The 24,759-nt window shown below is 36.4% G+C and overlaps 1 protein-coding gene across 6 annotated transcripts in view; it reads left to right on the top strand.

Annotated features, from left to right (window-relative positions):
* Nucleotides 1-21,894, top strand: part of STAG2 (STAG2 cohesin complex component) — a 73,886-nt gene extending 51,992 nt beyond the window's left edge. For 4 of the 6 annotated variants that reach the window (XM_077786528.1, XM_077786529.1, XM_077786530.1 and 1 more), the window contains exons 15-34: nucleotides 141-258; nucleotides 976-1,079; nucleotides 1,934-2,026; nucleotides 2,226-2,315; nucleotides 3,401-3,604; nucleotides 5,099-5,169; nucleotides 5,524-5,611; nucleotides 5,714-5,794; nucleotides 7,782-7,874; nucleotides 10,204-10,378; nucleotides 10,865-11,004; nucleotides 12,131-12,232; nucleotides 13,848-13,996; nucleotides 14,528-14,656; nucleotides 15,005-15,210; nucleotides 15,609-15,798; nucleotides 15,883-15,996; nucleotides 16,791-16,917; nucleotides 17,245-17,322; nucleotides 19,976-21,894. In XM_077786528.1, the coding sequence (XP_077642654.1) occupies nucleotides 141-258; nucleotides 976-1,079; nucleotides 1,934-2,026; nucleotides 2,226-2,315; nucleotides 3,401-3,604; nucleotides 5,099-5,169; nucleotides 5,524-5,611; nucleotides 5,714-5,794; nucleotides 7,782-7,874; nucleotides 10,204-10,378; nucleotides 10,865-11,004; nucleotides 12,131-12,232; nucleotides 13,848-13,996; nucleotides 14,528-14,656; nucleotides 15,005-15,210; nucleotides 15,609-15,798; nucleotides 15,883-15,996; nucleotides 16,791-16,917; nucleotides 17,245-17,322; nucleotides 19,976-19,999 (2,376 nt within the window). In that variant the 3' untranslated portion in view covers nucleotides 20,000-21,894. Of the gene's footprint in view, nucleotides 1-140; nucleotides 259-975; nucleotides 1,080-1,933; nucleotides 2,027-2,225; nucleotides 2,316-3,400; nucleotides 3,605-5,098; nucleotides 5,170-5,523; nucleotides 5,612-5,713; nucleotides 5,795-7,781; nucleotides 7,875-10,203; nucleotides 10,379-10,864; nucleotides 11,005-12,130; nucleotides 12,233-13,847; nucleotides 13,997-14,527; nucleotides 14,657-15,004; nucleotides 15,211-15,608; nucleotides 15,799-15,882; nucleotides 15,997-16,790; nucleotides 16,918-17,244; nucleotides 17,323-17,862; nucleotides 18,106-19,975 lie in introns of those variants that run through there. The other 2 variants (XM_077786533.1, XM_077786532.1) reach the window with 2 other exon arrangements.
* The last annotated feature ends 2,865 nt before the right edge of the window (nucleotides 21,895-24,759 follow it).

A 24,759-nucleotide genomic window follows, 5' to 3' on the forward strand; every position in this document is an offset into this window, starting at 1 on the left:
GTTTAACCAGAGAGCTTGCAAAACTTGCTTTGTATTTTTTCCCTGGGCAGGAGCCAAGTGCAAAAAATACTCTGTATTATAGTTCTTTAATAATCTTCTGATTAGCTACTGATAAAATACTTAATCTGTTCTTATTTTAGTTGCACGAACATGCTGCTTATCTTGTGGACAGCATGTGGGACTGTGCAACAGATCTCTTGAAGGACTGGGAATGTATGAACAGTCTTCTGCTGGAGGAGCCTCTCAATGGAGAAGAACGTAAGATTTTTGTAGATCTTTGTTTATATTGCTGTGCAGTTTTTGTTAGGCTTGAAATAAGGAAAAAATATGTTTACATATATTTTCTGTGTTTCCATGACTATAAGAAGTCACTAATACCATTTATGAAACTTGAGGAAGTGTAGAAAGAGATCACCACCTGGTATGGAAGTGTTACACAAGAGCAATGGTTAGAAGAAAAGAGAAGGAATTAGCCTGCAGTGTTGCTTTGGCATTCCACAAGTTCAGGCTGCACTTTTGACATAGAGAAACTAACTTGCTTGTGAAACTGGTTAATTTATTGTTACAACTACCATATGAAAAAATATCATTACTTCTTTGATGAGAGTAGACCCAAACAAAACCCCTGGTATAGTTCTGTAATTCATAGGTCCTAGTAAATGGACCTCTGAAAAATAGAAAGGAAGTAATATAATTATAAAACTTAGTGTTTGTTCCATCCTGTCCTGTGACCTATCCAGTGCTATTCCCTCAGTTTTTCAGTATTTTCTGTTTTCATTTTATAAGGTACTTACTTTCTCTATCCCCTCTGTCACCTTCATCTCTGGAAATGAGCTGTTGGTCTACATGTCTGTCTTCTTGCCTTAAACAAAAAAGCAAAAAAACCCAAAACCCAAACAACAACCCCAACATATCTTAATCCTTGTGGAAAATGAAAAGTAAGTTGTGTGTTAACATCTCTTTCTTAAATTTCAGCTTTAACAGACAGACAGGAAAGCGCCCTGATAGAAATCATGCTTTGTACAATTCGGCAGGCGGCTGAATGTCATCCTCCTGTGGGAAGAGGAACGGGGAAAAGGGTAGGAAGCAAAAAACCTACTCATCTAGAGATGTGGGAATGGCTCTGTGGGGCCACTGTGGGAAGAAGGAAGAGACTGTAGGCTGTTGCTGCTGAAGGGACTGAGATGGGAGATTTAGCTTTGGTGTCCACGTCTGACTACCTTGGCTAGTTTGCTTTTTCTGGACTTGGGCACGTGCTTAGTACTGTTCAAACTATTGAATTTGTTTGTATTACTAAAGATAATAAAAATTTATTCTGAAAACAGTATTAGTTTGAAGGGAAGACTAGAATCAATGATTGGGAAAAGCTAAAACTTTTCAGTATGAAAGAGCAAAATGAGGGAAAGGAAAATACACCACATAGTCTTTTGAAAGAAGGGCAATCCACCAGTTGGCTCTTCTGTGATTGTATGGAGTTTAGGCAGCCTCTTTTGTGGAGACATTAAGAAATCTTCTCTCAAAACTGGTGCATATTTTGGTAAGAAACCCAGTTAAGAACTGGTTGAAAGCTTGTATGAACATAGGATTGACAAATCAATTGAGTAAATATTGTTAAAAATTCTAAGCCGAAGGGATTCCCATTCTTACGTTGTCATTCCAGTAATGATATTTTGTATTTTGTTGCAGGAAAGGTTATCACTTCTGTTTCTAAGATAATCTTAATAGTGTTAGGACTGACTTTGAATTGCATTTTTTGAATGCCAAATGTTGGTTTTTTCCCCCTTTTTTTTAATTACACACTTTCTTCCTGCTTTACATTGATACGTTACAGTGATTTTAGAGCTCCATGTATCTAATAATATTTTCATTAATTATAATAAAACTTTGCACCAGAACTTTTAGCTATAAAATTCTCACAATACCAATATTTTAGGTGCTGACAGCAAAGGAAAAGAAGACCCAATTGGATGACAGGACAAAAATCACTGAGCTTTTTGCGGTGGCACTTCCTCAGTTGCTAGCAAAGGTAGGTTTAATTCCATTTCTCACTGATGGAAGCTTGTTGAAATGCTTACAAGTATATTTCTGTAATTAATGATGCAGCTTGCCACAAGTTTTAATTTTTTCTTACTAATCTTTATTTATATTTACTTGTTCTAAAATGAATTATGTTATGTTGTCCAGGATTTCTTCTAACTAAACTTTTTTCCTTGCCAATTTTACAGTATTCTGTAGATGCAGAAAAAGTCACCAACTTACTGCAGTTGCCACAGTACTTTGATTTGGAAATTTATACAACAGGGCGATTAGAAAAGGTATGGTAACATCCACACATTAAGATAAAAGGAAAAGCCTCAGAATTTAGACTTCATCATTGGAATTTTCATTACCATTTTAGGAGTGTTTTTTTGTGTAAATGAGATTTTATTTATTGTAACCCTTACTAATGGTGCAACTTTGATTTCAGAGTTGTGGCTGGGTCCTCTTCTTAGAGATACTGAAAACACGAGTTTTCTAAGGCCTGTCTGGCCAGTTTTAACAGAACATTTTCCAGTTAAATGAACTGAAATTGAGAACCTTTATTACTGGGTTACAGTCATGTTTGTGATAGTTGTCTGACAGATAAAGCTTGTAGAAGCAGCTCAATAAGTTCTCTTTTTCTGTCACTGAAACTAGAAAACCTCCATCATTACTGAATGAAAAAGAGGCAGGATAGCAGATCACAAATGATGTAGTTACTGCTCTCATTTTATCTGCTATGATGATGCAGTTGAAGCTGTTCTCATCTCTATTGTCTCCTTCTCAGATGTCCTATTGCATTGTGAAAGGAGGTAGCTGGAAATCATTAGAGCCAAAAAGTGATGAAATGTGTAGTTGGCAGCACAGCCAGCAGTGATTGAGCAGCAGTGAGCATCTCAGGTTGAGGGGGAGGAGTATAAGAAGAGCTGAAGGTGGCTTTAGTTGGTGGACAATAGAGTGTTAGGAAACTAAAACTTCAGTTATACAGCTTTTAAGGCACACATAAACATGCATAAAGGTTTGTGAGTGGGACGCAAATACTTCTATGTTGTTCAGTTGTCATTGCAAATTCAAGTGTTAGATAAGACCGTACCAATAATAGCAAATCACTTTTTTAATCACTTCTGTGATTTGGTCTTTGACAAGCTCCAACTTAATTTTTGATAAATAGACTTTATTTCTCAGAAGCTTCGCTGATTTTCTAGAAGTTGTTTGTGTTCTGTATCATAGTTACAAAAGTAATAAACAGAATTTATCTTTTAAAAATCTTAAAGATTTATAAAAAATATATGTGTATATTTGCATGTGTGTGTATATATATATATGTATATATATGAAAATAAAAATGCATATTTTCTTCTTTGACTCTTCTTCCTTGTAGCATTTGGATGCCTTACTGCGACAAATTCGGGATATTGTGGAGAAGCACACAGATATAGATGTTTTGGAAGCCTGTTCAAAAACCTACCATGCTCTCTGTAATGAAGAATTCACAATCTTTAACAGGGTTGACATTGCAAGAAGTCAGTTAATTGATGAATTGGCAGACAAGTTTAATCGACTTCTTGAGGACTTCCTGCAAGAGGTATTTTAATGTGCAAGATCACCTTTTCCTGCCCTTGTAAATATTTTCAGTATTTTTTCTGTCTTTCTCTGCAAGTCAGAGCTAGGGATGGGAGCTTCCCTCTGGTTTTCAAAACTCTTAAGTCAAGTGCAATAATACAACAGTATCGCTGCTGTGATAGTGTGAACAGACTGTTTTTTTAGTGAGTCTTTAATTTTGGTCTCCTTTTGACAAGAATCCTATGGGAATTTTAGATAAGTTTCAGAGAAACAATTAAATACATAAACTTTTTACTCTTAGCTTTTGAGGCTTTCATTTTTGAGAGTTGTAATATTGTAATTCCCCAAGGATTCTCCTCAGATGTACTACTATAGCTAGTCTTGCCTGTGGTTGCACGTTGCTGTTGTTAAATATCAAAATCTCTAGAAAACACTCCCCCTCCCTTCCTGAATGCAAGCAGATGCAGTTAGTAGATCAAAAATAACTTTGTTCCCACACTGTGTTGATCTGAGAAGTGAGAATCTTCTGATATTTAACTTCACTATGTGGGATCTCTGACATTCAGACAAAATTTGTTTCTCCTTTTCATCTGTGTGAGGAGCATGGGAAGTGTCTTTTTGACAGCTTCATTCTTAACATTTCTTAGATGCATGTAGTTTATCAAACTCTCCTTTTTCTCTTGCTTTTTGTTCTGAACTAGAACTCCATTCTAGAAATCCTAAACAAGAAATGTGCCCATTTGTTTCCCTTTGTGATGAAAAGAAAGAATGAGAGGTAAAGCAAGGAAATGAGATGTCAGAAGTTGGCTTGAAAGAAAATGGCAAATACTCTGGTGGAAGTGTTGAAATCCTTAGTTCTTTGATAGGTTGTGCAACTACAGAATAGTAAAACTTGTATTATCTCTGCTAGACTAAGGAGGAGTTTCTTGACCTCAGATAGTTTATCTTATGTACAAAGAGATACTTTTTTGACCCTTCCATTTTTACTCTTTTTTTTCACTAAATGCGAGTTTGTCAGAATTTATGGGAAGATTAGAACAAAACAGTTCCCTTACCTCAGTCAAAGACTTTTCTGTGATTAAAGTGGGACTGAAGTACCTGTGGCCCATCTAGTCCAGTGTCTTTTGTCTGACAGTGGCCTCTGCTGGATTCTTCAGAGAAAATAGGAGCACCTACATTATACATTGTATTTTGCTAGCCTAGACTTTTTCTCCCTTCTCCTTCCTCCCCACCCCCTCCCCCTCTCTCTTCTTCAGCTGCTATTTTATAGAATCCTAGAATTGCCTAGGTTGGAAAAGACATTTAACATCATTGACTCCATCTCTAGGTATGAACTGCTGGCTGCCCTATCTCTCTAACTCTTCTGAGAGCATGTGTGACATGATAAATCACTTAGCATCAGGTCCATACCTCTCCTGCCCCCCAGTTTGGGGGTGTGTGTATTTGGTTTTACAAAGTTCCCCAGTTCACTTAGACTGCACTGCTTGAGATATCTCACTGTATGATTATTAAATAGGGGGAGGAGCCTGATGAAGATGATGCATATCAAGTCTTGTCAACACTGAAGAGAATCACTGCTTTTCACAAGTAAGTTGGCTTTTGCATGCGTCTGTCAGGGTTTGTGGTGAGGGGAGTTGTTTTTAATTCAGTATTGGGGTTTGTGGTGAGCGGGTTGTTTGTTTTTAATATGATGCATCTTACTTTTTAATGCCACTTCATGGGATTGTTTTGGGTTTTTTAAATTACTTTTTGTGTGTGTGTTGGTTTGGGTGGGGAGGTTTACAGTGGCTGGGTTTTTTCCACACTATTTTAAAAAATCTAATTAATTAATTACTCCGTTAATTATTTTTGACCAGTTAAGCTTTTCGTACTTGTTAACCTCAAACTGCAGAAAAAGTATTAGTTAAATAATACTTTGTGCTTCATTTCTAATGCTTCCAGTGCTCATGACCTATCAAGATGGGACTTGTTTGGCTGCAACTACAAGCTATTGAAAACTGGCATTGAAAATGGAGACATGCCAGAACAGGTCTGTAGTTTAGTGTGTTCTTTAGGCACAACAACAAATAGCTTTTGTTGCTGTCTTTTATTGGTCTTTGTCATCTAATGCTTTTTTTCCTTTTGATTTCAGATTGTTATTCATGCACTGCAGTGTACTCATTATGTAATCCTTTGGCAGCTAGCGAAAGTTACTGAAAGCAGTTCCACAAAGGTATGCCCTGGTCCACCTGTATTAGTAAATAAACATTTGTACATAGCTGCAGTGTCATCAAGTGGGAATTGTGATGAAATTATTAAAACTAGGAATTTTCTTTATATTGATACCTACCTAATCCTGCTTTTTTAATAAGTTCTTCTGAATTAATAGTTTTAGTAGTCACATTCTTTACTTTTACAAACCTAGTCCTTTCTTAAATTGTTTTTATTATTTGAATGTCAGTATTATGTTTAATTTGACTGAATTTTAAAGTAATAGTAAATAAACATGATACCTATCAGCCACAGTAATAATGCCACAAAGGGGTAGAATGGAACTTACCAAACACAGAATAGTCAGTCTTACTCCTCTCAGGTAGTGGGTTTGGATTTGTTTGGAAAGCTTGAAGTATCAGTGACAAGTTGGTGAGATCTAAGAATTTGTACTATCATATTATTCTTATTGCTCAGTATGTCACCATCCTACTTTACCCTTCCTCGGTCTTTTAAATCTATTGTTAAATAAAGATGTGAAAAGATTAAGTTAAATTTCCTATCTTTTCAGGGAATGATGAGAGGCCCAGTTCTGGTTCTATGTATAGTAATCTTGAAGGGCAAAGCTCTGGCAAATGTCATTTTTCCAATTTTACTTCTTGAAAAATCTTAGAGAAAGGATTAAGGTTTCCTGTATCCAGCATTGCTTGAAGATGTTGATTAGGTGGTTCACTGTGTGAACTGCCAAATATAAAAAGGCTTTTTTCAAAGGCCTAACTAGTTTAGAATGGAGTTTGTAAGTGCTGAAATATTTTAATGATTTCTCTAGCTAAAATTAAAAAAATGTAATCCCTGTAATCAAACATACTTTTTCTGCAGTTCCTGTAATTAGAGTGCTTTTTTACTGGCATTCTGTGCTGGAGTTGCACTTCATTATTGGCGTTTCTGTTAACACACCTTTCTTTATATCAGAGTGGAGACAATTAAATTCTTCAGGTTTTTTAAACACTTTGATTGTCATGGCTGTAGTTAATACAAAAAAAAAAAGTTGTATATGACTGTCACAATTTACTAGGGAGAAAATAGTGGGAACTCATCACATTAATAGTGTATGAGTAATTAATAATCCATTTTTACAATACTCTCATTTTAATGTGAGGATACACACATTTTTCCTTTAATTTTTTTTTTTTTTTTAATTTTAGAATGTGGTAGTTTGGGCTTCCGGTAGATGCAGGATGGAAAATCATGCTGTATAATTTGTACTAATGATCTTATAGCAGAGAACACCTGTGTCAGATAATAATAATTTTCCCCTATCTATTGAGACTTCTTTAGTCCAGTGAGTAATTATAGTCTGAAGTTGTTATAGAGGAATATGAGCTTGACCACTGGCTGGTTAGTTTACCCATTTGTATTTTAATGGCTTTTAACATTTCCACCCCTAAATACCTGATAAGAAGTGGCTGCACAGATTGTTCAGAGGTGTTTAGGTGTGTGAAGGATTTGAACGTTTTCTTACCTTATTCCTTAAAGGCTAAACAGTAGTCTTGAGGTTTTTGTAATTGTGATTAAAGCTTTATCTCAAGCCTGATGGCAGAAGATGAGCTAAATACTGACAAGATAGTTTAGAAATTAAGATTAACCTAGCTGTTTTGCAGCAAAATGTAATTTGTAATACTTTCAACAGGAATGAAAAGAACCTAATGGAAAAGTGGTCCCTTATTGAGACTATTTTCTGATTCTTTGTAACAGTTTTTTTAGTTACCACTTTTTAAAAAAAAAACATTATTTTCATCCCAACTGTCATCTCTTCTGTGCTACACAGAATGGCAAAATTAAGGAAATTGCTACTTGCTAATTTTATTTGTAACAGTGAGTACTTAATGTAGTGGACTTGAATATTACCACTAAGGTCTGTGGTGGAATGTTCTGTGAAAGTGAATGCAATGTATGGGACTGTAGAATTGATAAAGCAAAACTGTTACATAAAATCATTCTCTTTAAAGGAGGATCTTCTACGTCTGAAGAAGCAGATGAGAGTGTTCTGTCAAATCTGTCAACACTACCTGACCAATGTAAATACTGCTGTTAAGGAACAGGTTAGTGGCTGTTGTTACTTGGAATCTTCTAATACTGTACTTTTAATGCAGCTGGAAAGTTCTTACTAATATTTTTGGCACTTCTGTGGGAACATGATGTCCTGAATGTTCAGGCTGAGTGCCCTTTGAGTGTCAGTGCATATGGTACTTGTATGCTTGTCCTCCTTGTGTACATATGACTTCAGAATCAATTTTAACTTGAATCTTTCGAGTAATTTTAGGCAGCATAACGTTTTATGCAAAGGAGCTTTTTTTTTTGTTACTTTAAGTAATGACTCTGCAGGTGCACTGTAGAAGCCTCTGGGTTTAAGCTGAGTGAGAGTTCCATTTCAAAACTTTTGCTTACCATGTGCTAATGACCCATATCTCTTGTGGAGCTGTGGATTCATAGTCTCAAACTGGCTAAGGATGGCAATTTAAAAGGGTTTTGTTTGGTTTTATCTTTGAATGGATGCAGGTGCAGCTTCCTTTCTCTTCCTTCTCTGTGTTGCTTTATAACACAATGTATTCCTCAGTTTTTCAGAGTCCCAAGAATTTGGGGATCTCAAAATCAGGAGGCAAAAAAAGACTACTAAAGATGAGTTTGTATATGTTTATACATGTACAAAATACTCACTGTAACCTAGGAGAGTTTATTGTTGGGAAATGGGAATTTTTGGGAGTTATCTTTAGGAACACTCACACTGCTCTGTTGGTAATAGTGTTGTTCAGAGATACTGTAGCAAATGCTTGGAAGCCTCAGCAATGATGCATGCTTGGAAAAAATGTGAGCAGCTTTATAGTTAGTCCTTCATACAGTTGCCCTTTGTGGGGAAGAGTTTTAGCTGGAACTAAGTTCTTAAATGTTTCAGACATCAAAAATTGAGATCTTGAGCTTGAGTAAGTCATGCATGACAGTTCAGGCAGGAGACAGAACTCCTGACTTTTTTAAAATATTGGCATGAAGGTTTTAGTGGTCGTCCTTAGTTTTTGCTTCTGTTTCAAAAATAATTGAGACATTGGGAAACACTTGTTCTGAGAATAACAGAGTTTTAAAAAAAATTGAACTGTAGGGGCTGAGTCTCTTCAATATGTGGGCAAACAGTTCATAGGATTTTGAGGTTCCAGTGAAAAGCGCAGGTTACCAATAGCAGAATTAATTCTAAGTAAATGCCTTTAACAATCTTTAAAATGCTAAAATGAAAGAAAATGAAGTATGTCTCTACAGGCGAAGGACCAGATTATCTTCTAGGTAGACTGTTTAATTAAAGACATAGAAAGCCAGGAGCCTTTTTGCTGCTGAAGATAATAATAACCTGGTTAATTTGTAAAATCTGGCCCACTGAGTTGCACAATTGCAGGTTTTCAAACTCTTGCTAAAATAAGAGTATTCCTGGAGCTTAATAGGCATGTTCTATGTCAAAGAACTATCTAGTGTAATAGTCACAAGGTTTAGGGTGTGAAGGTGCTAGTAACAAATATTACTGGAGCTCTGAGTAGGTCTCTCTGAGGCTGTATGACTTGCAGACTCTGGTGGATGCTCTAGAATCTAGAGCTGCCTGGTTGCACAGGGTACCTGTCACACAGGGTACAGTGTTCCACTTGGTGTGGGTTCTGTTTCCCTTCTCTAATCTCATGAAAGGACACAAGGGACTTCAGAGGAGCACATGTATTTTTTGTGATCAGAAATTAGTAGTAATCACTTGGAGGAATTAGATAGCAGACTGGTTCATGGAAGTACTTGGGAGATGAGAGCCAAAGAGAAGGTGCAGCACTAAGCAGCTTGTTGCCTTGGTCTGCTGGTTTGAAGAATTTGAACCTTCTGGGGCAGTGGAATACAGACATTTAATTCTGATATCAGATGTACAGGTTGGCCAGCAAAAGAAAAAGTTGGCTGCACTTTTGAATTTTTGGACAATAGGATTTAAAGGGATTGAATAATCTCAGCTGTTATATGCTAAACAAATGTGATTGAAACATTTTTAAGAAAAGTCAGCCAAAAAGGAGATTGTACAATGGTCAGAGTCCACGAAGTTCTCTAGTGAACTAATATAGTATCCATCACATAGAGTTTGGGAGTTTCAGGCTTCTCATGTTTTAATCTTGCAATATTTTAATATTTAGTTTGACATCATGTGTGCAATATTTTTATCAAGACTGGGTATCTAAATACAGGAACCTGCTGTGTGAAGCTATGCACATTTTGGCTTCCATTGGCCTTTGTAGTTATGTAGGACTTTAGTGGCCTGTGTACACTAATGAGATCTTGAGTATTTTGTCAAGTGCAAATACATTATCTAAACAAAATCCACTTTCCAAGCAAGTATTTATTAAGGTTTCTTTTTAACAGGCTTTCACAATTCTGTGTGATGTGTTGATGATCTTCAGCCATCAGATTATGACAGGAGGACGTGACATCTTGGAACCACTTGTTTACACTCCTGATTCTTCCTTGCAATCTGAACTACTCAGTTTTATTTTAGATCATGTCTTCATTGATCAGGATGATGATAATAATAGTGCGGGTTTGTACAAAACTTAAATTTCCTTTATATTTTTTTTTCCTAACTAATATCTTTGTTTTCTTTTGCATTTCTGTTGGGTTTTTTTTTTTTTCTTCTCTTTCCTTCTGCATTCTGGTGGTGGTGGTATTTTGTTGGGTTGTTTCTTGTTTGCCTGTTGTTTTTTTTTCATTTTAATTTTGTTTTGTCATTGAGAGGTGTGCATGTGCACAGAAGTAGGTGTGTCTTTTAAATGTCAGTAGCTGATTAAAGGATTTTCTGTACTGGGAACATGGAGGATAATTACAATAAAGGTTTGGTTTAATAGGCTGAAATATTTATCACTGTATCAGGGTAACAGATATATCAGTGGACAGTGAAGTGCATTGCCATCAGAACTGAGATCTGATTTTCTGAATCATGACCACTAGCCCATGTTAGTTTTATATATAAATGTTTAAACATGGAGTCTTTAAACCTGACAATTTTCCTGTTTTGAACTCTTTCTAGATGGACAGCAGGATGATGAAGCCAGCAAAATTGAAGCATTACACAAAAGAAGAAACCTGCTTGCAGCTTTCTGTAAGCTCATTGTATATACTGTGGTGGAAATGAACACAGCCGCCGACATTTTCAAGCAATATATGAAGGTAAATTTGAAGCTTAGTAGTGTACTTCATAAAACTACTAGAATACAGTAGTTGTGGGATTTTTAACTATTTCTTGTTTTTTTACCTTACAAGATAACCGGTTCAAAATGTGAAGAATTCAAAACTCCAGAGGTGTAGGCCCTTTTTTGTATGTAGAGAGAAAAATCATGGAGATGAGTTTTACAGTTCCAGTGCTGTGTGGGTGGTGGGGACCAGGGGGGAAACTCATTTAGTGTTGTTTTTACTAGTTTTATTTTCTTACTCTGATTGATGGTGTATTTTTGATTCATTTACTAGTTTAGTAGGCCTTTTGAGAATGTTCTTTCGAAGATCAACCCCATGATGTCTAGTCTCATTCAATAATTGAAGTTTAAACTTCGTAGAAGAGAAGTAAAATTTGAGTCCCCTCTCCCCATTATCTTTGTATCTGTTCCAATCTTACTTAAATATAAAAACCTCTCCTGGCTCATGGGATTCACAGCCGCACATTAATATGAGTTCTCATTTTGTGAACATGATAAAGCTTTGCTCCTTGGTGATTACCCTAAAAACTTAAAATTTCAGCAGCCTGCTTTTATCTGTCTTGAGTGCCCTACATATATTTTGATTCTCCAAATAACTAATTGTGTCTTTCTTAAACCTGAAATACTTAAAAAACTGAACAGACAGCTGTCTTTGTTGGACAAATTATGCCTGTGATGCTGTCTGTAAGTGCATTCTTTCAGCAAAGAAAATAAAACTCCCCACCAGAGTCATAGGAGTTAGTAAAAAGATAAGAGTCTAATCTTGTACCCTGAAGGGGTGAACACGTGTCATTAACAAATATGTCATGGCCTTGAAGATAAATAGGTCATTCTGCCTCTAAAGTAATACTCACTGCAAGAATGAAAAGTGGATTTATTCTTTTTGCATTTATTTTTTTTTTTTTTCAATTATTATTCTGGAGGTGGTTTAGGGTGTAATTTTTGTGTAATCATGAACATATTGGGATTTTTTCCCTTTAGATAATGTTTGATTTTTCTTTCTAAAAGAGCATATCCTAGATTTTGTTTTCAGAAGAATTCAGTAGTTGCAATGTTTTCAACTAACACTGACAGTTCAACTTTTTTTTGTTTGTTTTTCCTAGTATTACAATGACTATGGTGATATTATTAAAGAAACGATGAGTAAAACAAGGCAGATAGACAAAATCCAGTGTGCTAAAACACTTATTCTTAGCTTGCAGCAGGTAAGAGTTTATAATATTTTTATGCATGAAATTCAATACTATAGATGATGTCCTGTTGTTTAGTAACTAGTTTGAGATATTGATGATGAAATTTTTATGAGCAATAGGGATAAATAGGTCTAAACTGAAATACATTTTCTGCAACTATGGGAAAAACTGCCAGAAGTCTTCCTATACTTACCAAATATTGTACCACAAAAAATGTAGGAGAGGTCAATAAATACAAAATGAGCATATCTCTGTGAAACCTTCATAACTCTAAAACAATAGCTTTAAGTATTCTGATACGTTGTGAAATGGCCAGTTTACTTGTTTGTGAACAGATTAATACTTCCTGCCTGTGTGGTAGGGGTTGGGGTTTTTTTGTGGGGGTTTTGTTTTGTTTTGCTTTTGGGGGTGTTGTTTTGGTTTTGGGTTTTTTAAACTATACTGAGATTTAATTTGAAGCTTTAGTAATTTCTTTATGCTTAGTAGAGACTTCACACATTCAACAATAAAACATACTTTAATGTTGTCTTCAGTAAAGTTTGTTTGTGTGGAAACCTGATGAATTCAGTTAAAGTTAGTATTTGATTCATCTGCTGACATAAACCATTTGCATGGATTTTATTCACAGGCTTAGAACAGTAGACACATATATCTCCAAAACACTGTAATCCAGCACAGATCACAGCTACCCATGAAAGGAAAATCTACCCAAATATATTTTCTCTATCCCTGGTTTTTGACTAAAGGTTATAAAGCTACATAGTGAATATAGATCTGGATATTGAGCCTGGTGGAGGCCAAATGGAAATAGTCCTTACTAAAATAAGGACTGGTTTATCATATGGATATTGCCAAACCAAAGGGGGATGAGGCCTTTCCTTTTGATAGCAGCATAACTCTTAAGTAGCTGGTGGAATTGCAGTGTAAAATATGTAACTATATATTCTTTGTTTCATTTTTTGATACAAAAGAGTGACGTGTGTGTTAGACAAAATTAAAAAAATAGAAAAATTTATTATTGAAGTGAATTATAGTTGAATTCAGTAGGATGAGAAAAGGATTAATCAAAGAAAAGACTGTAAAGTTCAGAGTATTTGGCTTTGACAACTACTGCTGAGTACTTAAAAATATCATAATTGGTTACAGAATTTCTGGTGTCTTTGGCAATATCCCGAACGCATTTCCATTTTAAGAGTTTCTTCTTTATTACCTGTATTTTGAGAAGAAAAAAAAAGAATCGGGAACTAGTAGTTTGACAGTGTATTATAGTAAAGACCAAGTGAGGATCACCCCATTTATTTCTTCCCTGATAGTGTATGTAATTAGGGAATCCTACTAATTTTTTGTATTCTCAACATTAGAACACCTGATTTAGTGAAGCACTGAAATCTGTCTTCCAGTATGTTTGCAGTTTGAGTGCTTGGACAGTGCATTTCAGAGTTTATCTCTGAGGTGCAGACTCTTCACTGTCCAAAAGGTCCATGTTTGTCACTTGATGTTGTCAGAGTCGGAGTGGGGGGGGAAAAAGCTGTGAAACATACTTCTAAACTGAAACGTATCTGTGTATTGGTCCAAAGTTTAGCATAATCTTTTAATACATGAAAATTTCCCTTTTTATTCCATGCAGCTCTTCAATGAAATGATTCAAGAAAATGGTTATAATTTTGACAGATCATCACCAACATTCAGTGGTATAAAGGAGCTTGCTCGACGTTTTGCTTTAACATTTGGATTGGATCAGTTGAAAACAAGAGAAGCTATTGCTATGTTACACAAGTAATTGTGTGCTTTGTATTACTTCCATTTTTGTAAACACTTCTTGACTAACATAAAATAATCTTCTTTGTCTTTGAAAATTAGTTAATACTAAGTGCATCAGCCCTAGAGATGATAAAGCCCATATATTAATTAGAAGATGACTGCAGTTTTGTCTCTGAGTAAATCTAAATGTTTAATATTGTTGGTGTTCTCCAGCATCATTGTATAAGTGTAAATGATAAGAGTGTTAATGCTATAATGAAAAATCCTTTCTAATGTCTAGTCCATAACAATAAGAACGGATCCACTTCATTGTCAGTGGCGGGCCTGTCGGCCTCATGCAGAAAACCCACAATGCAAGGTTGAAATACCATGACAGAAAGTGTGTCCAGATTCAAGTAATAACTAGTGTTCACATTTTTGCTAGAATACAGAAACATCAAATTATTGCTTTCTTGGCATAAAGGAAAGGGTTTTGATTTTGGTAATTCATAGTGCTTTGAACTTCTGTTTATTGTTTTTCTGATGTAATTTTTTATTTGTTCTTAGGGATGGCATAGAATTTGCTTTTAAGGAGCCTAATCCACAAGGTGAGAGTCACCCACCATTAAATTTGGCATTTCTCGATATTCTCAGTGAATTCTCCTCAAAACTTCTCAGACAAGACAAAAGAACAGTGTAAGTATTTTCTTAATTTGTATTATTTGTAATGATAACCACAAAAGAAGTGCATCAGAATAAATATTTGTGTATTGTGCATTCATCTAAAGTGCAATCTTTGGAACATCAAGGTAAGTTTACACTAATTTAGTCAAGTATACTCACAGAAGGTAAATTGTATTTATTGTTGTTATTTTTCATTTTATGGTGGATAAACAGAAATTGTGTTCTGGATTTGCTGTTGTCAGGCCTTGGTGTTAACTAGATTGGAAACGTAGGCTAATAATTTCTGTAGTTACTTATCTTGACATGGTAACATTTTGTTACAGATTTTTTGCATCTCTGTATTTCTTGTTTCACTTGAAGGTATGTTTACTTGGAGAAGTTCATGACCTTTCAGATGTCTCTACGAAGAGAAGATGTGTGGCTTCCTCTCATGTCCTACCGAAACTCCTTATTAGCCGGTGGGGATGACGATACCATGTCAGTGATTAGTGGAATCAGTAGTCGAGGATCTACAGTAAGAAATAAGAAGACAAAGCCAGCAACAGGCAAGCGGAAAGTACCTGAAGGTAGAACTTCTCTCATCTTAAAATTTACTAGAATAGATATTCATATAAACTGCACATATTGTTCCATATTTTTTGTGTGACTATATGGGTATGCCTTTATGTGTTTTTTCAGAACAGCTAACTTCTGATCATGTGTGTGTCTTAGTGGGAAAAATATTCATTTGATTCACAAAAGGAAATAAGGGCACTATACAGTGTTGAGTCATGCAATAGAAAAGTATAGAAATGCTCCAGCCAGTGATTATAAATGCAGGCTCTTTGAGGCACATGTACAACTTTGTGACAGAAAGTTAAGCCATTGATTCTCTGTATCATGCATTTAATTTGTATTTTAGCATTCACTTTTAGACTAGCTTGAAGAGAAACTTCACAGATGTTCTTCCTGCGTTTGCTTTCAGCTGAAGAAAGCAGCAGTAGTGACAGTATGTGGCTGAACAGGGAGCAGTCAATGCACACACCAGTCATGATGCAGACACCTCAGCTCACTTCCACGATAATGAGGGAGCCCAAGAGATTGCGACCCGACGAGAACTACATGGGTGTCTATCCTATGCAGCCCGAGCACCACCAACCGCCGCTCGACTACAAGTACGTACACGAGTAGGTCTGCTTTGTGTTAGTGTCCACACACAAACCAGTACATGTTTAAAATAGAATAATGGTCTTTTTAAGCACGCAAGTAACGTGGATGTTGGCTCAAAGGCAACAGGAAGAAGCCGCGCGACAACAACAGGAGAGGGCAGCGATGAACTACGTCAAGCTGAGAAGCAACTTGCAACACGCCATGTGAGTGGAGTGAAATGCTCCTTCAGTGGGTCGGGGAGGGCTTATAAATGCAGTAGTGCAGTAGTAACACCTGTTTCTTTGAAGAGGGATACATCTTCTAAGTTTAAAAGTTCTCTGCATTCTTAAGGACAGTAAGGAGAGTTCTACAGTAAAAAAGTACACGTTGCAAACAAAAACCATGGACGTATGTATTAAGGAGCTTTACATTTTTCCCCTGCTTCTGATTGCTTTATTTCCAGTACTTCATGTAACATAGTTTCAGTGGTGACTTTTTTTTTAAATAGTGGCACCAATTAGTATAATTAGAATGACTCCGTAGTTTTTGCATAAGATCTTATGTTTTATGTAGAATTTATGAGGAAAGAGGATGAAGGACTGTGTGGGAGTATTTGTAGTGTTTTTACACATCTACTTTATTTCAAAGGCATTCTTCCCAGCTTTATCATAAGGCAGAAACAATTTTTCTTTAAGTAGCAAAACTTAAGTTCTTCCTCACTTGAGCATAAATTAGATGTGGAGTAGATCTGCTTGCCAGGTCTCACACCCTCTCAGAATATCCATTTAGCAATGTACCATGGTTGTCTAAACTGACCTTTGTTAGGCATTCTCCAACACTCTCTTAGTATCTTCTGGTTAAATACCAGCTTTCTTTAGTAGTAGTTATGCATTCATTTCATTACTTCATTTCTGTTTTATGTAATTGGATTGTTGGGAGTCCCTTACTGAGCATTAATGTTTTAAATAGATCGAAGTTGACTTGATTTAGTGCTAAACAGTATTGCTTTTCATTTCAGTCGACGTGGCACAAGTCTAATGGAAGATGATGAAGAGCCAATTGTTGAAGATGTGATGATGTCATCAGAAGGGCGGATTGAAGATCTTAATGAAGGCATGGATTTTGACACCATGGACATAGACCTAGTAAGAAATTTACTTCTCTTTTAGTGTTCTTGGGCTTTGTATTTCTGCTTTTAAAGTAAGATATTTGAATTAAATTTTCCTTCTAATAAAACAAAAATCATTCTGGTTGCTTTCTGCATTGTTAAAGAGCTGTGCTGTTGTCTGTGTACAAGAGCCATCTGGTCCAATTGTTATACAAAAAGCAAGAACACTTCCTATTGTAACAAATAACATTTATCCCTTGTGAATTCTTACCCCTTGAGAGTTCAGCTTCACTGACTACAGTGTAAAACCTTTGTTTTTCTGGTGAAATTACACTTAACATGTTTGTTTGTTTGCTTTCTAAAGCCACCGTCAAAGAACAGGAGGGAACGAACGGAACTAAAACCAGATTTCTTTGACCCCGCTTCAATCATGGATGAATCGGTAGGTTAACTTATTTAAGGGGAAAGTAATGTAAATCAGTCTTAAGGTTGCCATACTCTTACTTCAGATTTTAAATGGAAAGAATGCAATCTTCAGGTTGTCATTGTTAGCTTATTTTGACAGACTGGTGCAGTAATTCAGCTCCATACATTCTAGGATAGTCAGTGTTCCTTGCAAGTTTATGGGGTTTTTGTTCTTAATATGTATATATAGTATGTAAAAATTAAAAGCCTATGATTCTGAGCAGAAAACACCATTTGTTATGGAAAAGACTAGCAGAGGCTGATAAGCAAGTAGCATTAGAAAAATAAAGAAATGTGCATAAACAGTATTAAAAGCAAGTTTCCTGTTGTGCTGAGCTTAGTTCAGTGACTCTGATGTCATTACCAAATGTCAGCATTAGATGGTTTGCATTTTGTGGGTTTTTCTTTTTTAATTGGCATATTTACTTTTGTGCATAAGTAAGATAATAGAGAAAATAAGAGATAATACAGATATCTGTTTATAGAGATGAGAGGTATTTTTTCTTTCCATATAAAGTTTTAGGTCCAAAACATCCGAAGTCTGTAGTTTCTGCTTGCAGTTGCCCTTTTATCCGACTTGATAAATCTGCAGTCTCTATTCTCTTTTAAAAATCTGCATGAGGGATTCCTTCTGTCTTGAACCACTTGTAAAGTATGCAGCCATTTTTGACCTTGGGTAGCTGGTACAAAATTACACTGGAAATAACAAGCTGCAGCAAGCCAGCAGAGGACAGTACAACAAGGCTTCCTGGGAATCTTGGACAGCTTGGTGGAATTTGGAAGATGGTTATGTATTTTTTTACAGTATTGTTGCAGCGTGAACCTCTTCTTGTTTATGGCAGAAAGAAGTCCTAAATACTGTTTTAAATGCAAAACCATATATTTTGTACCAGTAGGGCTTTGCTTTAGTAATAATGAATCAGTTAGGTTGTGCGTCTGGCTGTTGTGTGTTCTTTTCCTGAATTAACACCAAGAAAATATCTCGCCTGTTCTCTGACATTCTGTTTTACAATAGTTTTTCCCCTCCTCTTCTCAATTTTTGCTGGACTATCTGTGAAGTACCAGTCACTTTTTAGTCGGACAGTGCTGAAGCCGTGGCCTTCTCCAGGTCGCATGTAATGGCTTTGAGACCCCCTGTAGCCTTCCCCGCTAGCCCCGGCCGGCTCCGCGGCCCCGCTGTGCCGCGGCCGCGGTGCGCGGAGCGGCCGCGGTGCGCGGAGCGGCCGCGGTGCGCGGAGCGGCCGCGGTGCGCGGAGCGGCCGCGGTGCGCGGAGCCGCCGCCGTGCGCGGAGCCGCCGCCGTGCGCGGAGCCGCCGCGGTGCGCGGAGCGGCCGCGCGGGGGCAGCCGCGGTGCGCGGAGCCGCCGCCGTGCGCGGAGCGGCCGCCGTGCGCGGAGCGGCCGCGCGGGGGCAGCCGCGGTGCGCGGAGCGGCCGCGGTGCGCGGAGCGGCCACGCGGGGGCAGCCGCCGGCAGCGCGGGGAGCGCCGGGCGGGGCCGGCGCGGAGCCCCGGCGGGGCGGGCCGAGCGCACGGAACCAGGGCTCCCCCTGACAGGCAGCGCTCAGCGTAAAAAACATGGCACAAATGCAAACAATTCTCAGAATAAAGGTCATTCGCTTTATTCATGTAATTTATTTCAGAGGTCCCTTATTCTCGGAGTTGTTGCACTTGTTTTTAATAGGTGTAGACATAATAGAGCTGTTTAATTTATTCAGATGCACATGGTTTATGACTAGACTTCTAGTCGATGTGCCCAGTTATTGCTGGCACCAGAGGCAGTTCTGTCTGTGTGCTCTGTTGTAGGAAGCACCCAAAGTGAATATAATTCAAAGAACAGTAAAAACTGATTTGTAAACAGATAAATATGGCTCAGGAATATTTGATCTGTTTTGGCTCTTGCTGATTTTATAAAGTCTTACAAAAGCTAGGACAGTCACAAAATCTGGATTTTCTGGGGGTTTTTTGGCACATCATTGGTCGTACATACTTCCATTGGCATAGAAAGCTGTATGGCTTGTTCTCACATGGGAAGTGGAAAGTGACACTTTGTTTCAGGAGGCTTTTTCTTTCCCTAGTTACACAATCTCCTGAAGTACAGTTGCTTGATTTTACCTGATGATTGATTTTTCACTGTTTTCCTGACAGAGTGAATACATTTCCTAGGAAATGTTAAATTTGTGTCCTGGTTGGCTGATGTGGGATGGCCTGTGGTTTCTGTGATCACAGACACAGCAGCAGCCAGTATCTGAAATGTTTTGTCCCAGGTTTAGTCACTGATAATAACACATTTGATTTCAGGTTAGAGCCAATAGAATGTCAAAGAAATCTGAGTTAGGCACCTAACTAAAAATTATTCTGCAATTATTACCTAAAATAATTAAAACACAGACTATTCCTACTAGATCTAGTTAATTTCAAGTGTGAGAAAAATATTTCTAAGGAATGAGGAGCCCTTTTCATATTATTATCTAAATCAGAAGCGTGGTTAATCTGGTTTGGAAGAAAAATAAACTTAATAATGCCTTAACATATCTTGAAGTGTCTTAATCTTAAATTATATACTAATTGCTTTGTTATTTGTTAAATGTGTATTAGACTACAAATTGACACCATTTCTAACTTTTTTTTTAGGTTCTTGGGGTGTCAATGTTTTAATACCAGAGCAGCAAATAAATCAGTGGTGAAGTCATTTTCTAAGTGGAAGAGGAAGTTTTTCAATACAAAATTGTGGTAGATACAGTGAAATTCTGAACAGATTTTTCTCTAAGGAGAATGACATGCTTTCAAGATCAAGTGCATTGAAGGGGCAGTTTTGTTTGCCTGAAAGAAAAAAAGAAATGTAAAGGACAAGTAAACAATTTGAGGATAAGCTACACTTTTTGTTGGGAAAAAATTCCAATATTTTATTTATGTGCTATCAGTTTATTTCTGGATCATAAGAAGTATTCCCTCTGAGTTTTAATCTTAACAGTGTGAGAGGTGTTTGGTACAGATTTGAGCCCCTCTCTATACATTTGCTGGCTATACTAAATAATCATGAGCTCTGCTGGATTGCTGTTCATGTCCATGAGCTGTAATAGTAGATGGATTGGTTTTCTCACAGTGTAGAATGAACCAGAAAAGTTTGTCAGTATTTTCAATTAAATGCAAACATCAGCAACAGAAGGTTTGTATCAATTAATCATGGAAAAAATACATAAAGCAGAATTTTAACAGCTTTTTAATCTAAAACACACTTTTTATTCCAAAAGCTTCATGTTAGCATTCTCAGAAAGGTCCATAAGCTGTAAGCTACCAGAACGTAACAGATTTCACTCTTGCTTGCCCATTACCAACCCTGAAAGTTTGCTTGTCCTTTAAGAAAAATGTAATGTTGTGAAATTCCTTCCAGTAGTGCCACTGTATTTTGTCTCCAAATAAAAGAAGCTTATTGTAGTATGTTTGCAGAAAAATTCTAAACAAAAATTATACAGCTTATTAGAGTGTGGGAATAGGGATCTAAATTTTAAATAAAATTATATATATATATAAATTGGTGCTGATTTTATAATTGCGCAGTTTGTTTAGTTTTTTCTTACTTTTAAATTCCAACTTAAAATTATGAGGTTTCAGAAATATATTGAAAGTTTAACAATGTTTAAAAATAGAAGAGCATGAGAATTCATGCTTTAAAAATGATTTTTAAATTTGTATTTTATATTGTTTTATCTATCTGTCTTTGCAAGCAGTCTTCAGGTTAAAGATACTTCTAACAGGTTACAGTACATTTCCTCTATATGTAAATTAGATTGGATAATAGAAACTCATAAACAACCCATAATATTCTTTGAAAGCTAAGCTTTAAATTTCATTTTTGTGTCCATTCACAAATAAATTAAATTTGGTCTAAAACAGAAAGTGGATCTATGCCATTTTGACATTGACTCATTTTGCAAGGCTTAGGCAGCTAGACATCATTTTAAAGGAAATATTAACTTATATTACATATGTATATTTTTTGTCAGTTGTCTCTCAGTTCTTGAGGTATATTATTTTAATCATTCCATGCCTTAATACGCTTGCAATACAAGAATCTCCCCAAATGGGTGAATACAAAAAGGCTTCCTGTTTTTAGACTCAGAAATTAAACATTCGGCTGTGGTAGCCAAAAACCATAGATTATCTAAAGGATCATGATAAAATATAATTATTTTACTAGGTCATGGGGTAACAACAAAATGAAAACTAGATCTGCCTAACTCATTTTACATAAATAAATACTCTCATGTCTAAAAGTACTGCCTATATTGTTTTCCACACCACTGCATTTAATAGAACTGCTGAGAGGACTGTATATATGATTTTAAACTTAAGTTGATTTTTCTTACTCTTGAAGGAGTGTTTCTTTGTGAAAGCAGTTCTTACAGCTTTGTTTTCAACCAGCTAAAAATGTTTTATATATTTACCTTAACCTGTTGTCCTCCACATTCTATTGTCCTAATTGTACTGTTTTCTGATTTGTATTTATGTCTTGAGACAGTAACTTTTTGAATAAAAATAAACCTACAGTATGTTGTATGTTTGATCTTTTTAAATTGGGGTTATGGGAGGACAGTGAAGAAAGGGGTATGAGTAATGCAAATGTTATGTTTATAGAAATCAAAACCTTTTTCCATGTCTTTTAAGTGTTTGTCTCAGAGTTGGGATAATGTATGAAAAACTGCACTGTTTTATATTTGTAATAAATTGTACAAGTTTTTAAAATGTGAATAAAGCACTAATTGGGTAATAATTTAAAGCAGAAAAGTTAATGCAATCATGATTGTTTTAAATATGCTTTAATTTGAGATAAACTTGTTAACAGAATTAGTGTAAATACAGAGTGAGCTTTTGAAGAGGTTAGTACCTGCAAATAAAATTTTTAAAATTTGTATAGAACTTTTACATGCCAAGAAAGCAGTGGTTAATTATTTTTGTGTTACGTTTTTTAAAGGTGTATTAATAACCTTTCTGTTGGTTTCTTTTTCCTAATAACTGTTATCTGATTTTACTCAGAATGCTTTTGATTCTGACATTGGAGATGCTGTACATAGTCCAATGGAAATACCATTAAATGTGTATGCTACTTTCCATTCCATAAATTGATCATACACCTGGTAAGCATTTTGAGCTTAATTGGCCAGACAGCAAGGCAATGAGGAGGGGACAACCCTAAACATCCCCTCCCATTCCCCTCTCCTCAAGTACTGAGCACCTCTAGCTGGGGATTGAAAACTCCTTTCTGGTACAAGACTTTCGAAAGCAGTAATTTTAATATCTTAGAGAGAGAAAACCTTTAATCCTTGCTAATGTAACCTTAGGAGTTTTGGGTTGGTTTTCATTTTAGTTATTATAATTGCAAATGTTCATTATTCCTGTCTCTAAATCCTGCTGTAAGTTCAATAGTATCTTGTGGAAAATTGTTTTAGTAGGTTCTGAGTTTATAATGCAAGAAAAATACCTTCACTATACAATGTAAAATCTGTTCTAGTCAAACCGTTTTGGTACAAAAGCCTGTAAATTGAAGAAATTGGAGTTTTGAAGAGAGATATGATAAAAATGTAGAAAAAAGCAAACTACTGAGAGAAAGTAAAGCCTGTCCTCTGGTTTACCAGAGAGGCCACAGGGAAGGTATTGACACAGAATGAATTTCAAAGGAATAGTTTCCACATATTCTGTAAAAAGTATTTCTTGATATTAAACAACCAAAGACAATATGTAAGATGTTAGTGATGGCTGTTGTTTCTTTGTTTGTTTTTTTTCTCCTTTGGATGGTGTGATGCTGATGATTCCTGTAGCATATTAGAGATCATAAATCCCCATCTTTAATCTCAGTATAACTAAAAAAACACCTCTTTAAGATCTGCCCCTCTATTTTCCCCCTAATTTACCCATACACTTTTCTTTGTGTGGGATTTCAGGACAGCAGTACAATTAACTTCCTACACATACTGGATTTTTTGAGCTGCTTTGATTCACAGCAATGCTTTGCTACTTTTTTACCTATAGATACATTGTTGGTTTTTTTTATTATAGCCTGATTAATATCAAGGACTTGTTCATTCTTTGAAGCATTTGTCAAAATTGTGAATTTGTGCTTCAGAATTATTTTGATAAAACACTTAAGTTCATTCTTTAAAAGTATTTTCATTCCTACTTAACTGCTTTAATTTAATATTCTTCAACTAATTTGTGATACTGAAATATAGCTTATGCCATTGCCTCATTTTTCATAATCATATGTAATTTCTTGTCCCGAGATTGTTTCATTTAATATGTATTTGTTGGCATCCAAAAGGGATTATATTTTTGATGGAGGTGGATGACGACATACTCGGAAAACAAGGTAATGCAGGACAATGCTGTTCTATAATAGTTCTGTTTTTAAAGTAACAATTCCATGTGAATTGTGCCTGTCAGTTTCCTCAGCTGTCGTTCTCTCCTGTGTCCCTTCTTCATGTTGCTGATCATTCTTGAATCTCTTTCTTTGATTAAATCTCAATTTTCATATTTCTTTAAAGTTTTTACCAGTTAGATGTTGTTACAGCTGTTGCAAATGGTGCCTTCCAGCTAGAGATTCAGTTGCTGCTTTTTATTGTGTTTTTTTTTGTAGCAACTGCTAGGTTTTGTGGATGCAAATTGTAGTGGCAGTGCAGTGGTAAGAAACTATAACTGTGCCCAGAAAAATGATCCAAAACATGTAAAAGTGGTTGGGTGGCTGGCTGTCAGAAAATGTCCCTATCCTTCAGAGAATGTCTACGGTTCAGTAATGTCATCATGCTTCCCAAACCTGACTGTAATTTCTGCTGAGCTTTTCTCAGCAGTTTTTTGATTGAAAAATAAGAGGAAAAGACATCAAGTTTTGTGTATATTAACTGTTTTTGTCAAAGAAAAAGCTGCAGCTACTAGCTTTAAAAGTGAAAGCTGAGAACGGCTTGAATTCTGCACTTCCAGAAAAGCTATTTAGAAGAACCGAATAAAATATAAAAGTAATAAAACCTCTGGAAGCCTAGAACATCTCAAATTAGGAAGGAGAGATGTGAAGTTGGTCATTACTTCATGAAAGCATTGGTATAATACAGCAAGGCTTGGGAAAATGGATTAATGAGCTTGCAGACAGTTTCCTGTTTGTTGAGGTGGGTAATGGCAGGTGAGAGATCCGTGCACACAGCAGCAGCTCGTTCCCAGTCTGGTGGGCTGTGGCTACAGCTTGATGATCTCTCAGAAACTGAGCAGGGATGGTCTCCTTGTGCTCCTCTAGCCCTTCTCTAGACTGCTCATTCAGTACCTCTGCCCTTAAGCTTTTGTCCCTAACTGCCCTGTACCATCTGTGGGGCCTGGCTGTGGGACATTCACCGTGCTGGGCTTCCTGCAGCTCGGGGGAGGCCGGGCTGGCT

This window comes from Lonchura striata, chromosome 14 (assembly GCF_046129695.1).
Source record: "Lonchura striata isolate bLonStr1 chromosome 14, bLonStr1.mat, whole genome shotgun sequence".
Lineage (NCBI taxonomy): Eukaryota > Metazoa > Chordata > Aves > Passeriformes > Estrildidae > Lonchura > Lonchura striata.